A 10248-nucleotide genomic window follows, 5' to 3' on the forward strand; every position below is an offset into this window, starting at 1 on the left:
CATATCCAGAAGATGAAAGTAGCAGAAATGAGGATGTTGAGGTGGATGTGCGGGCACACTAGGATAAGATTAGGAATGATGATATTCGGGAGAAGGTACAAGTGGCTCCCATTGATGACAAGATGCGGGAAGCGAGGCTTAGATGGTTCGGTCATGTTCAGAGGAGAAGCCCAGATGCTCCGGTACGGAGGCGTGAGCGGCTGGTTGTGGAGGGCACGAGAAGAGGTAGAGGGCGGCCTAAGAAGTATTGGGGAGAGGTGATCAGGTAGGATATGACGAGGCTCCAGATTTCGGAGGACATGACACTTGATAGGAAGATGTGGAGGTTGAGTATTAGGGTTGTAGGTTAGGAGGTAGTTGAGTCTTGCCTTACCTCGTACCATTGTGGGACTAGCCAGGTAGGGTTTTTGTCTAAGATAGCAAGTGGCAATGTTGTGTCTTACTATTTCGCTTTTCAGTGCAGGTCCTATTTACTAGCTATCGCTTTTGCTTTGCATCTTTCTTCTGGATTTCATGGTGTTCCTATTTTTCCTATGATTGCTGTGGTGATACTAATATTGTCTCCTTTTGTCCTTTTGTTTTTTTGTTTTCTTGAGCCGAGGGTCTTTCGGAAACAGCCTCTCTACTCCTTCGGGGTAGGGGTAAAGTCTGCGTACACACTACCCTCCCCAGACTCCATTAGTGGGATTTTACTGGATTGTTGTTGTTGTTGTTGTTGTTGTTGTTGTTGTTATTGTTGTTCTCTCTCTCGTTTTATTATTCAATCTTATTGATTTCTTTTTTCTTCTTTGCAACTCAATAATTTTCAAGTATCTAAGCGCCCTTTCTTTTCTACAAACGACCAACGACTTGCAGTTCCTAATAACCCATTTTTTGTTCTGAAGCATAGCTTATTTCTATTTCACTCCGCTAACATGATCTTTAATACACTTTCAATTGTTCAGTCCTTGGCTTGATAACATTGTGTTGTTGCAATTTTAAAGGTGCCCCTTCCTTTACTTATATTTACAGTGTTCTTTTATGTTTTAAATTTATGTTATTCTATTATTAAGTTTAACTTGGTATTTCCAGTATGAGGGTCACTCTTGGGTTTTGCTTTCTATAACTGTCAGTGATAGTGAATATAATGCAATTACTAATTAGGGGTGTCAATTGGGTGTGTTGGGCATGTTAAGAATGGACTAGGTCATGGGTGCAACCCCACCAATACGACATTTGCGTCAAAATGGATTGGGTCAATGTTAAGTGTGGTTATGATTGTAAATCATCCTGCCCAATTTTCTTTTAAATTATTGATCAGATGTAAACTATTATTCGCGAAAAGCATCCAGGGGATGCAAAGGTTACAAAAGTATGCTCCTACTCAAAGTGGAAGGAGCTGACAAAGTCTAAGAGCACTCAACCTGCGGAATTATGAGTATTTAGAAGTTGCAAAGATGCTTCTGAGGAAAAAAAAAAGCAAGAAAATTTGGAATTTAATTAAATTAAAACTAAAGCACTTAGGTGTAATTTGAAGTAAAGAATTATGTCTTGTTTAATAATTTACTCTTGTGTTCATTAGAGGATAGAGAAATATATACTTAGCTACTATTCTTATCCCCAAATTCTGATTTGATTGTGTTTTTAATATCTAAAGTAAGATAATCATTTGAATTGCAAATCATTCACATCCCCAAAGTCCACTTGCTGGGCTAAACATCAACCTTTGAAATGCATGAGAATTTGACCATTCAGTTTGGGTTGAGCCGGAATTGAATCCTAATGCAATACATCAGTAAGCACCATGTGGATGTATTGCAGGTTACCAAAATTCAGGGCTAGTATTGGTACGCCTTAAATGCAATACTTACAGATATTTCATTTTTTAGAACTGTTTCTAGTTCATATTTTATTTTCTAGCTGTAACACCTTTACTTATACCTTGCTAATGATAGGTGCTACATACATTCTTTATACCCTCCCTGCATATAGTGATTAATGTACCTATGGAAACCCCAAAAAGAAAAAATGAAATATATACAATAATTATGATATAGAACTTACTCACTCACTTCTTTTGACAAAGGTAATTGTTCATTTGGCACGTAAGTTGGATTCTATCCGAGTACCAAGTGCACGTGCTATAATTATTTGGATGTTGGGCGAGTATAACTCCATGGGACATATAATTCCAAAGGTGCTACCCACAGTTCTCAAGTATCTTGCGTGGACCTTTTCTTCAGAAGCACCTGAAACAAAGCTCCAGATTCTTAATGCCATGGTCAAGGTAGATAACTACAAATTGCTTTTGTTTTTCCTCAACGAGCCTCTAGGTCAAATATTTCTTGATGTAATCTTCCACTTATCATAATTGTATTGCTTTTCAACTGTGGAAAAATCTTGCTCTTTTGTCATAATTATATTCCTTTCATGTTCTTGGCTTAAGTGGAATATTTGCCCATGGCTGTACTTTGCGTTGTTAAGACGAAAAGTGAATCTTAATCAAACAGCGGAGAAGGTGAGCGAACTGTTTAATGCCTTCAATTGTTATTGAGAAGCACATTTTACATTATAGGAACCTCATCTCCACTGTTGGTGATGATTCTTTTTGGTAGTTACTCCATTTTTTATGATGAAGATGCTTGAAATGAGATGCGAATTCTGTTATATATAGAACACGGTATGGTGTTTGTAAGTCTACATAAGCATCCAACAAAATTAAAATGACATGTATCTTTTTGACTTACTAACGATAGTTATGAGAGTATCTTTATTACCAGGAGTGTTTGGCTGTACTTTCAAGCACTCTTTTATATGATTAGTCTGCCCTAGGATATGATTGATGAGATGTGTCTGAACTGACATACTCTTGAGTTCCCATATTGAAATTTATTCTGCTCTTAGATTTGATATATGGGCTTTTTGAAAGTACAAGGTTAGATATTGCCGTAAACTCCTGTATTCATAGAGGAAGAGATGCTATCCAAATGTGCAACTAATCTGAGTCTTTAATGAAAGAATTTCTTTTGATTAGTCAATGGCTGGATTTCATGAACCTCAAATTGATAGTTCAGGAACCTTGTCTTATTTAATAACAATAGGCTTGTATTATTTTCAGGTCTTATTACAAGCAAAAGGGGAAGCACTGTCAACCTTCAAGACACTATTAAACTACGTACTTGAACTAGCTAAATGTGACTTGAGCTACGATATCCGCGACCGTGCACGTCTTCTACGGAATTTCCTGGCCCACTATGTAGGCACTCACGAGTTGGAAGAATCAGCTTTCCAAGCAGCTCCTGACAGCACATTGCATGTACTTGCAGGGCATTTATTTGGGAGAGAAACAAAACCCATTTCTTCAGAACCATTAGCTTATCGGTTTTATCTTCCTGGATCTCTTTCACAGATGGTTCTTCATGCTGCTCCAGGATATGAACATCTCCCACAGCCATGTAGTTTTTACAATGACACTGCTCAGGAATCCAATATGGTAAAAGATTTGAAGCAACCAGGGAATGGAGCCACTCATAGCGAATCGTATGAAACTGATGATGCTGACACTGTATCTGGATCACTAAATGAAGAAAGCACATCTGGTTACAATTCTACAACTGGTTCAAGTGGAACTCGAGGTAGCCATGGGAGTGGGTCTGTAAGTGATGATGATGAGCACGGTGGTCCTCTGATTCATCTTTCAGATAGTGGCAATGCTCTTGAGAATCAGCCCAGACAAAGGTTTAATCAAAATTCTGACTCCAACGATCTTGGGGAATTAATGACTAAAAGAGCTCTTGACTCATGGTTGGATGACAATCCTTGTTCTACCCACAATTTGGTAGAATTGAATAATGTCTGTCAATCATTGGCCAGAATTTCAATTGGAGATATTAGTAGCAGAGTTAAACGTAAATCCTACACTTTGTTAGATCCTGCAAATGGAAATGGTTTGAGTGTGGAATACACATTTTCATCAGAGGTGTCAAGCATATCTCCTCTGCTTGTTTGTATACAGGTTTCATTTAGCAACAGTTCAGCGGAAGCTATGTCAAATTTACTGTTGGTTGAAGAAGATTCTGGCATAAGGGTAGAATCTTCAGATCAAGAGCTGACATCAGATGAGAGGTTAGTGTTGCACTTGCAATTTCCAATATGCACTTTTTTGGTTTATGGTCAATAATGCTTTTTTGGAACATGCCCTTTTGAAATTTCTTATGTCAGTCAACCTTTTCCTAGATAGAGAAGAGGAAATAGATGTAACGGTAAGATAGTTCTTTTAGTACTGCTGTCCTTTGTGAAGGTACTCTCTTTCTCATCTAGAAAGCCACTTCTTCAGTTCCTCACTTCTTCTTGTTGCTTTATGAACTAGTGGTCAAAAGTTCATTGTTTCACTAGTTTTCAGGCCTTCACTGAAATACTCAACCAGATAAAAATAGATATTATCATAGACATGTCTCAGACCAATACACAAATGTCAATACATTATTCATCTCTAGTCACGTACTTGGTACGATCTCAATACGTGATTTCCAGGTTCCTGAAAGGTCAGCTACCCTTTAATATGATTGAAAGTGTAGCATTTGGTATCTCTCATTCTGAGGCCCTTTATTTAAATAATTTCTTATTCTCCTCTATCACTATGAAATGTTCTGCTTTGTTCACATGCTGTCATTGTCTTTGCATTAAGATCGTTCTGTTTAGTCATGCTATAGCATCTTAGTCTTTCTTCAAGCTGGTGAGGGCGCTTACAGTGTTCATATTTGTTTGTAGTCCCAAGTTGTCCGTTAATGATGTGCCCACTCTAGTTCCAATGGAAGAAATTGCTAAGCTGGAGCCAGGTCAGATTATGCAGAGAATACTTCAGGCCCGATTCCACCATCATCTTTTGCCCCTTAAGCTGCTTTTGTGGTGCAATGGCAAGAAGTATCCTGTGAAGTTGAGGCCTGATATTGGGTATTTTCTAAAACCTCTTCTGATGGAAATCGATGTGTTCTCAAGCAAGGAATCTCAGCTTCCTGGAATGTTCGAATATATAAGGAGGTCAGTTATTATAATTTGTTTGTCTTTGGTGAAGTATATGTAAAGGTCAATTATTTATGACCTTGAACCCTTGAAATTTGGTTGGTTATTGTTTTGTGTCTCATGTCTGTGTTGAGAGATCAAGAGATTGTCGCTTTTATGAAACCAAATCCGATTGTGTTATTTGCAGACCTACTGATATTTCGTTAGAGTAAGTCAACCGAAATATGCCATTTCTGACTCTATATGAGTAAGAATGAGTGAATTGCTGGATAAATATTGAGCCCTCATTCCTCTAATCATGATTTGTGTGTGGGTGCCTGGTTCTGGAACCGTCATACAAATGAAGAAAGAAAGTAATAACCCTCTATTTATGACAATTTGAAGAGTTCTGGCCTGGTTCTGGTTCTGGAACCATCTTAGAAATATTTGTTTTAGTTGATTGTGTAGATGACAATTTGAAGTTCTCCACAATTTATTGTTCCATGGACTTTATTCTCATTGTTTGCTTAGCTTCATTTTATTGTTCGGGAAACTCTCTTCTGACCATTTTCCTATCACTTGCTACAGGTGTACTTTCGTCGACCATATTGAAGAACTTAATAAGCTTGAAAGCCCATTAGCGAAGGACAACTTCCTTGTGATCTGTGAGAATTTGGCTTTAAAGGTGCTTAGTAATGCCAATCTTTTTCTTGTATCTGTGGACATGCCTGTTGGTACCAACCTCGATGATACTTCAGGTTTACGGCTTAGATTCAGTGGCGAGATCTTAAGCAACTCAATCCCATGTTTAATTACTATTACTGTTGAAGGTAAATGCTCCGAACCGCTGGACACATCAGTAAAAGTCAACTGTGAAGAGACTGTTTTTGGCCTGAACTTTTTGAACAGGGTTGTGAATTTTTTGACTGAGCCTGCTCGTTTATGATGTGAATTTAGTTTTATCTGAAATGAACTGATCATTGGATTATTTTTCGGCCACAAGGGGTTAATGATGTATATTTTCCTTGTATTGTTTGTAGTCTTGGTGGCCGGCCAAACAATTGGACTTTCTCCCTATGAAGTCAAGTTACTGCAGATGTAAAGATGGATTGAACTGTTTGTTCTCTGTTGCTTTGCTTGTATCAATGCATTGGTGTTACTTATTAAATCCCAAAAGAAAAAAAGAAAGAAAAAATAGTGATGTTTTTGGCAGAGCTTTCTAGATTTAACTTTTCAAAGGAAAAAAAAAGTAACACCAAAAAAGGAGTCAAGGGGACACTATATTCTCTAAATTGCCAGCCGAAACAAAATAAGCTATTGGTGCCGAAATAGACTTGCTTTCCCCTAGGGTTAAACTTGATACATTAGCCAAGTTCTCAACCCGAACAGACAAGCCAAAGCCCTCTTGACAAATATCGTTGAGTGGGAATTGTGGAACAGGTGGTTGTGACTCGTGAGACAATGTATAATGGAAACTGAAGTTGAAACTAAAAAATATTGGCAGCATACGCAGAAAAAGTGGTCGTTACTTCTTTGAGTTTATTAGTATATCTGTCAATTATAAGGGCAGTAAGTATCGGAATTCTGAGGCATAAGGTTGAACCTCTATCATCTTAGCAAGTGGACATTTCGTTTCCCCGCTTAGGCAATCCATCATTGACCTTTTCAGAGAGCAAGAGTTTGGCAATTGGCTGTATATCCATTCTACAAGTGATTCCATATCATCGGCAAAGTCTTTCATGTGCCATTGCATGAGCTTGGGAACCACTATCTTCTTCTTACTTGTCACTCCCACCGAAGCCTCCAAGTACTCCACTTTCGCTCTCTCCAATTCATTAACAACTTCATCTGGTGTGTAGATCCTTAGCTGCAACAGCACAACATTGTTAAGACTGAATGAACTTGCATTTCACTATGAGATTTTGTTGTGTTGTTGTAATCAACTTACTGCTGGTGAAGACCAGCTTCCTCGACATAGAGAAAACGTGACATTAGGTTCTGGATACCCGAGACCATAAGTATTCCTCAATACTCTTTCTTTATCATCTGTCAAACCCTTATAAATCCAAAATGATTGAATTCGTCAAGACAGAGAATGATATGAAAGCTCATAGTGTTTAAGTGTCATGTAAGCTTTGGCTAGAGCTGTGCACTCACATGTTCAGCGTCTCTTGGATGCCTGAGGATGAAGTGCTCGATGGCCAATGCATTAAGTACAATACCACCAACATTAATCGCAGCCTGCAAAAATACAAGCATGTCATGAACTACCATGAATTTGGAAAATTCAACTTTGCAGACCCACTTCTTTGACTTTTACAGAGTTTACAACTAAAAAGTTTGAATCAAGTGTCATTAAGTTGGTACTGAATACTACAAAATAAAATTAAGTTTTATTAAATTGGTAGTAAGGGATTACTAAATAGTTAGGATGAGAAACCTAGAGAAACTGTCTCAGAGTACAATGTGCGTACCTTATTCACGAGACACAGCTGTTCCTCCTCTGTAGAGGGCAAACCGTGTTGCAGAAATGCCTGAAGTGAGCATAAATAATGAATTACATTATCAGTGTTTGTCATGCATCAATTTGGGGGGATTTTCTATTACTTTTTCAAAATCTCTTTTCATGTCTTACAGTACATGCATTATGCAGACGTTATAGACATTGATCCAGAATGCCAACTTCTGCTTGTAGGTCAAGTAAGTTATGTCCACACTGCTAAGTTTATGCACCATAGACCTATAAAATTTCAAACAAAGAATGATGTAGTAGGGTTGACGAGAATGATGAAGTAATCTTGAAAAGTACCTCAACTTTCCCATCTCCGGAAGACATTCAGATATATGGCTTGTGTTGAGAGAAGTTCTTGAGACTTGGATGAAATTCTTATATGATCCAATCTCTCTTTGACTTCCATCAGTGTCTAGCAATATCCCGTAAGGATCAAGATTTGACGCGTAATCATTGAATGTAAACGTGGGTGCTGCTGCTGCTGCTGTCGTACAATTTAATGAGGTTTTGCATATGAAGCTGCTTTTGGGTTTCTTGGAGGAAATTAGAGACTGTTTGACAATAGCAGTAGATGAACCTTTGCTCTCCAGTGATGCTTTGTTCAACTTGAGATATACACTTATTAAGCATTTAATTACTTCTTCCGACAGCTTATTTGGCTTCTCTTTTTCTATTTCCATATCTGGTTGGCTATGGTGTCTGCGGCTTCTCGAACCTCTGGAACTACTCTCAGCGATTTCCTCTGCGCCCAAAAAATTGATAGTGTTAAAGGTATGCTCAATGATTTCAGGCCCATAGCAGAGAATTAGCTTTACCAGAAGAAATGGTGTGGAAGTCCAAGGCAGAGGCTCTTCGAATTCTATATTGTTTTCTGAGTTGTTGATAGTTTTGTGATTCAATATCTTTGACTGGTGGCGGTCGCGGAGGTAATGTTGGGTTTGAAATTACTTGTTTGAGCTGCAGCATTTCCCATCTTTCAGCCAACTCTTTCTCTCTGTACAGCTTCAGCTTCAGCACGTTTACTTTCCTCTCCAGCCAAACAATCTCTTCCTCCGCCATAACCACTTCTTCAAGCAGATGTTGAACCTACATATATAATTTCTTAAGTATTTTTTATGGAATGTTCTGTCAGTCAGTGTATATAATATAAGTTCAAAAAAATAGATAGATACCCTGCGGGGGAGGGAAGAGGCGCAGGGACAAGAGCGAACAGGTCCTTGTAACGCACACTGCAGAACTGTTTTCAGTTGAAGTTGCCCATCTAATTCTTGTCCAAGTTCTTCAACCTGTTATGATTCAGTTAAGACTTAAGAATATGAACATCTATCTAACAAGAAGAAATCTAAACCACCTGCTGTAGTATTAATTATGAACCTCTTCTTCAAGAATTAATCTTTTCTCTTTCTCGTCGCTCAGCAAGTCTTCGAATTTCATCATTCACCAACCCACCTGCTGAATCAAAACCATCCAATCCCACAAAATTAATTCCGTGGGTACGGTTATTATAAAAGAGAGGGTACTGACCTTAATTAATTGAGGGGGGAAGAATCTGTGAATATTTGGTGCATCCCCATATTTTTAAATATATGATAATGCAAAAGTAAACCCAAAATGAATGAACGTGAGTTTCACCTACAAACTTTAAGGACATTGTGAGGTGACTCAGACGTGATGTCCATGAACTGTTTAAACATTCAACCGTTTGTCTGGTAGAGCATCGCCAATTCGATACTCCTCTGGCTTTGACCCCCTTTTTTTTTTTAATTTAATTTTTTTTATTTTATATTTTATATTTAAAGAAAGTGATGTACCATGATCACGAGCATAATAGAAAAATTAATGAGACTTTTTTTGGAGAGCTGGGTATTACTTGAATAAATGAAAAACATTGATGCTTAAAATCCATGCGCTCTACCGACTGAGCTAAGAAGAATTTCACTGGTTTTAACAAATCCAATTATGATCTTCTTCGACAACAAAGGTTTCGGTAATGCCGACAAATCCTACTATTATATAGTTTGATCTTATGACAATTTAGAATTTATATTCCACAAGAATTCGATAATGACGAAACAGAGTGGAAAAAGAAACATGAGTGGAGAAGATAAAGGATTCAACCACGAGGATTCCGTTTGGGAAGAACTTGCAAATAATCACTTTTCTAACTGTTAATTTGTGTACCCTCAAAATCGGATAACAATTAAATTTGTAATTGGTTTTAAGGATACACGGATTAACTTGACACAAAGCGATAAATTAAGTTGCTATTGAGTAAATAAAGATAAGATAAATTCAAACCATACGAGTTGGATAATTTCAGCCTTGATGGAATAATTGCCCTCGAGCCGGGATCACCACGACCGGTGTCGATAAACAGAAGAACAAGAGCTTAAAGACAGAGAAATAATAATGTATTGCTTTTGAGTGCATATTACAATGTGTCAAAATAAATTATTAGACCCCCTTTATATAGTATGGGAGTCCTATTTTAGGTACAACTCTATAAAAGGTAAAAAAATCTTCTGATTCATTGATTGTCGGCTCCTTATCGATACGCGCCGAGATCCCCGCCATAATATTCGGCCGGTCCCGGATATTTCGGCTTTCTGTTGGCTATGCTGGATTATCTGACAATGTTCTTCGAAGTCGCTCGAGGCTAGAACCGATTCCGAGATCACGACCTCGATATTCTCGAAGGTAGGTGTCATGCCCCCGGGTTCTAGTCCAGTGGGACTTTGGCTCGATTTCGGTCCCTT

At 38.1% G+C, this 10248-nt stretch overlaps 2 protein-coding genes across 7 annotated transcripts in view; one reads left to right on the forward strand and one right to left on the reverse strand.

The window, feature by feature from the left end:
• LOC107803266 (AP3-complex subunit beta-A-like) overlaps nt 1-6122 on the forward strand; it is a 32905-nt gene extending 26783 nt beyond the window's left edge. Inside the window, exons 8-11 of the mRNA XM_016626947.2 lie at nt 2066-2266; nt 3098-4104; nt 4750-5019; nt 5569-6122. Of these exons, the coding sequence (XP_016482433.2) occupies nt 2066-2266; nt 3098-4104; nt 4750-5019; nt 5569-5926 (1836 nt within the window). The 3' untranslated portion in view covers nt 5927-6122. The remainder of the gene's footprint in view (nt 1-2065; nt 2267-3097; nt 4105-4749; nt 5020-5568) is intronic.
• Nucleotides 6123-6263: 141 nt separating this feature from the next.
• On the reverse strand, nt 6264-9078 carry LOC107803268 (uncharacterized). 6 transcript variants are annotated; one of them, XM_075228007.1, is made up of 9 exons: nt 9017-9078; nt 8867-8941; nt 8665-8778; nt 8308-8578; nt 7621-8234; nt 7455-7514; nt 7138-7221; nt 6929-7036; nt 6264-6847 (listed from the first exon to the last, which is right to left on the reverse strand). In XM_075228007.1, exons 2-9 carry the CDS (start codon nt 8927-8929, stop codon nt 6539-6541), a joined length of 1623 nt encoding a protein of 540 aa, XP_075084108.1. In that variant the 5' UTR covers nt 8930-8941; nt 9017-9078; the 3' UTR covers nt 6264-6538. The 6 variants fall into 6 exon arrangements, with proteins under 6 accessions (XP_075084108.1, XP_016482438.1, XP_016482436.1 ...); XM_016626952.2 differs by having other exon boundaries at nt 7621-7720; nt 7790-8234; nt 8867-9065; XM_016626950.2 differs by having other exon boundaries at nt 8867-8944; nt 9017-9057.
• Nucleotides 9079-10248: the final 1170 nt, after the last annotated feature.

The sequence above is a fragment of the Nicotiana tabacum genome, chromosome 13 (genome assembly GCF_000715075.1).
Source record: "Nicotiana tabacum cultivar K326 chromosome 13, ASM71507v2, whole genome shotgun sequence".
In the NCBI taxonomy this organism is placed as follows: Eukaryota; Viridiplantae; Streptophyta; class Magnoliopsida; order Solanales; family Solanaceae; genus Nicotiana; species Nicotiana tabacum.

What these genes read in the sequence shown, in the direction of transcription:
- LOC107803268 (XM_075228007.1), bottom strand. Translation starts at nt 8,929, where the DNA reads ATGATGAAATTCGAAGACTTGCTGAGCGACGAGAAAGAGAAAAGATTA. An exon ending in CTTCCACACCATTTCTTCTG is followed by an intron (nt 8,235 to 8,307) that starts GTAAAGCTAATT and finishes TTTTGGGCGCAG; the next exon opens with AGGAAATCGCTGAGAGTAGT. An exon ending in ATAACGTCTGCATAATGCAT is followed by an intron (nt 7,515 to 7,620) that starts GTACTGTAAGAC and finishes TGCTCACTTCAG; the next exon opens with GCATTTCTGCAACACGGTTT.